The sequence below is a fragment of the Eublepharis macularius genome, chromosome 1 (assembly GCF_028583425.1).
Source record: "Eublepharis macularius isolate TG4126 chromosome 1, MPM_Emac_v1.0, whole genome shotgun sequence".
Lineage (NCBI taxonomy): Eukaryota > Metazoa > Chordata > Lepidosauria > Squamata > Eublepharidae > Eublepharis > Eublepharis macularius.
Genome location: NC_072790.1, coordinates 192,291,941 through 192,296,028, shown reverse-complemented (window position 1 = coordinate 192,296,028; position 4,088 = coordinate 192,291,941). Strand labels below are relative to the sequence as shown.

The 4,088-nt window shown below is 38.0% G+C and overlaps 1 protein-coding gene across 1 annotated transcript; it reads right to left on the bottom strand.

The window, feature by feature from the left end:
• Positions 1 to 374: 374 nt before the first annotated feature.
• Positions 375 to 2,508, bottom strand: SPATA45 (spermatogenesis associated 45). Its single transcript, XM_055004008.1, has 2 exons — positions 2,268 to 2,508; positions 375 to 394 (listed from the first exon to the last, which is right to left on the bottom strand). Exons 1-2 carry the CDS (start codon positions 2,506 to 2,508, stop codon positions 375 to 377), a joined length of 261 nt encoding a protein of 86 aa, XP_054859983.1.
• Positions 2,509 to 4,088: the final 1,580 nt, after the last annotated feature.

Below are 4,088 nucleotides of genomic sequence, written 5' to 3'. Positions count from 1 at the left end.
GGAATGATGATTTCCTTACCTCTCCCATCCTTCTGCAGCCCAAAATACCCTCCAAAATGCTACTCCTGCCCCTCCCGCCCAAGCATGAGAAGATCATGGTCTGCTGATGGAAATCCTACCATCAGTGGGAATGTTTTATGGGATCCAATCCAAAGTATTTCAAGCACTAGAAAATAGCAATATCAATGCTATACAATGTATATAACTCCAGTTAATTAACTTTATTAGTTATTCATTTTCCTGGTCCAACATTCATGTAAATATACTGAAAATATTGCATTTTTAATATTCAGAGTTACAATGAAAATTAATTTTTAAAAGAACAATGGGATGTCCAGCACTTCAGTAGAAAGAACACTGCATTTGAAGACAGGTCATCCAAAGATAGCGTTATCTGCAAGAGTTTTTTTAAAAAGTTGAAAATACAATAGAAGCAAACACTTTCTTAGTAATAATTTAGTCTAAGAAACAACACTTCCAGCTTGATGTGGGAAATATTTTAGATGTGGTTTGGAGCTTCTAAAAGCAGTTCTTTGATGTATAGCTTAGTGGGTCTACAGGGATGTCTAGTTTGATGCTTTGGTGCTTCCATGGCCACCAGTCCAGCCCAATGGAGCAACAGCCCTATAACATTTCTGTTGGGGAGGGATGTGGGGTAGAGCACCTGTCTCACACCTCCTCTCCTTACCCACCCCCTACAACAAGATCAGTGTCTGCTGATTTGTCCTTTATGAAGAAGCAAAGGGTTTGGATCCATTCAGCCTAGATCTGTGGGCAGAAGGAAGGCTGCCTGTGCAAGCACCTGATCTACTTGTTTGAGGGGGATTTTATCTCCCCTTTTGCAAGCATATTATATTTTCTGCATACCTTGGGGTCACCCATCTCTAGTATATAAAAGTTTCCATCTTTCTTATGCCTGGCTTCATTCTGCAGTTTTTGTTATCTGCAGAGGGACCAAGATTTGATCGGTAGTGATGACTATGAAAAACACATAATCCACACTACAAATCTAAACCAGTTGCTCATGGGAGGGGGAGAAGGACACAAACCACACAACAGCAGGCCTTAAGGATGTGGCTTATTGATTTCACTCTTTACTTAGTAGTAAGCATTTGCATAGAAATTTCAGTTTTCATTGGTAACCCTTACAATACTCTTTTAAAAAGGATTGGTCAATATGTTACTACTATATTTTATAGCCAAGTGTCAGCCCCCATGCAGACAGACTACTCCACATAATGGAGCCAGCCGTGGCTACAATTTAGCCATGAGGAAACTGAACAAATAAGTTCATCCGTTCCCCTTGTATTGAGAGCAATGGCTAAAATAAACTGGATGGTGCAACGTTACGCTCAGGTGCTATTAGCCTTGTATTATTATTTTCAAAAGATGTAGTTTGTGGCTAATTTGAGTCAGGGCTCACTGGACATCAGTCCCAAGTAACTATTTGCAGTAACAAGGCTCTCAGCCATAGAATTAGGTGAAATCATATAAAGAACGTTCCCCCAATTATGTGCTAGATTGGGGTCCAATAGCATCTTAAAGACCAACTAGATTTCCAAGGTATGAACTTTCAAGATTCTGACTCTCAAAAGCTCATACCTTGGCAATCTAGTTGGACTGTAGATTAACACAACTATTGGCCTGAAACTGTTTATACGCTGAGTCTTCTTTTCTCTATTGCCTAGTGACAAATGGTCTCCTTTTACCTGGATACATCTAGACTTCAATTCTCTTTCGAGCAGGTTGGGGGGTCCCAGTAGGGCTTCTAACCTCCAATAGTGGCCTGGAGATCTCCAGGAATTACAACTGATCAGGCTACGCAGATCAGATCCCCTGGAGAAAACGGATGTTTTGAAGTGTGGGCTGAATGGTATATCCCTCTACCCTCCCCAGACACCCATCCTTAGATCTCCAGGAATTTCCCACATGGAATTTGCAACCATACATTCCAGCCTCTCTAATTTTTAAACAGTGAGCATTAAACATAGCTATTACTCTGAACTGGAGCCAATGAGACTGGGTCTGAGAATGAAAGAGACTGCCAAAAATCCTCAACAGCCTTGCATCAAGGACAGAATGGAAAGATAGGAGAAGGAAGGGGGGGGGGAGAATTAGAGAAAAAAACAGAGCAGAGGCTGGCTGGGAGAGGGACACCAGTATCAGGCTGGCTCCAGCTTAGTTATCTCCCTGAAAATGACTTTTAGTTTTAAAAAACACTCCAGACTTATGTTGCTCAATTTACAATGTAATATATATGAACTTACTTCTTTCTGGAAAATGCCTCCTTTCCTTATGATGAGGAGGGTTAATTGTTATCCAGGAAGTCCTGCCACTGTTAAACTCTTGCTTCTCTTCTCTGACTTTTTCTATTGAACTGCGATTAGACTGAGGAAAGTGTCTTCTCTGAGGTCGTAGCCAGCTCGTTTCACTTTTTCCTTCCAGCAAACACTTGGTTTCCCTTAATTTATTATATTCTAACAAGAGTTTTTTATCCTCTGCGGTCATTGTAGTTAGTGTTCTCCTTACAGTGAACTAAATTCCTGTTTAAATAGTCAAGCAGGTCTCATATATTGCTTTTCATCACTGATGGAAAGTGATGCCTGGTTGCTGTGGAAGAGACAATGAAGAGAGGCCTGGTTGCAGTGGAATGAAACCTAAGATCTACTCACAATTGAAGATGGTAAAATGGATTCATAACTGACTTTCTACCAATGCGACAATGTTATTGGAATTAAAGTAACAATGGTTTAACCCTGGTTCTATGGCCAGAATAAGTTTTCCACCCATTAACTTTTGTTGGTAAAATACATAGAGAAGTACCTGTACAACACTGTCATCTCAACAGTAATAAACATCACCAAAGTACAGCCAGTTTCCACTTACATTTACAGTTTGCTTTTTATAAACAAAAAAGCACTCAGGAGCCAAAGCAACTAGAAATCTATTATTTTGGTATAGTTACCTCAGTGCCATTGAATGTTTGGGGTTGAAAAATATACCATGAATTTATTAAGAAAACTCTGATCCAGGGAACCATTTTAAGAGCTCTGACAACTGGATGACTCTTCTTGATAACCTGTTAAGTATTTCCCTCCCCAGAAAGAAATATGTTCTTGGGGTAAACAAATGCATCAGAGATCCAAAACATTAGAAATTATTTTGTAGAGGAACCATACTAATGTGAATTATTCAAAATGAAATGGGTGAATCTATGCAAAAGAAACAGTCTGCCTCATATCATAATGTAATTTCAAGTCATGTGAAACATAATGCCTTCTGCCACCACAAACAAAAATTGTGAAAATTATTCTACCCCAAGATACTTCAGGAATTTTGCTTGGAATAGATATATATCCCAAATGCAATATGTATATGTTTTTTAATGGGGTTACTTGAAGGTTTTAAAACTCATCTCCAGATTTCTTTGTGTCATTTAACTCCATTTCCTCCTAGCAAACCCTGTAGTGAGGGAATTATGAATCCCAAGGATTTAGCACTGAATATCCTCTAAGGTTCACTTTGTTATGGTTAACAGAACTATACATCACAAGAAACAAGGATATCATCAAAAATGTAATCTTTGTAACAAGTTCGTTCCCCTTTGTATGTGTAGCACTATGTACTCATGTTTGTTTGTTTGTTTGTTTGTTTGTTTGTTTATTTATTTATTTATTTGTTTGTTTGTTTGTTCAATTTATATACCGCCCATCCCCAGGGGCTCTGGGCGGTGAACAATTAAAATCGATAAAAACAAAAACTAAAATCAATATACAAATATGTATATGTTATATTTTCTGCATTGTAAAATATATCATGTCTATTACTTTATGCTTTGTTTCAGAATGGTGTAATCCTGATCCTATTACATTGTTTATTAAATGTTTCATCCTACTGATTACATTGATTTACACTGTGTAATTCACCTTGAAGATGGATTATAAAGTAAATCTAATAAATGAATATTGCACTGCTGCATCAAAGACAGTAGCACAATGTGGAAAATGTCACCTGTCACAGTAATCTTATGGATACAGCCCAGGTCTCTAAAAAGTTATTGTTTGTATGCAGCATATATTATCTTGTCA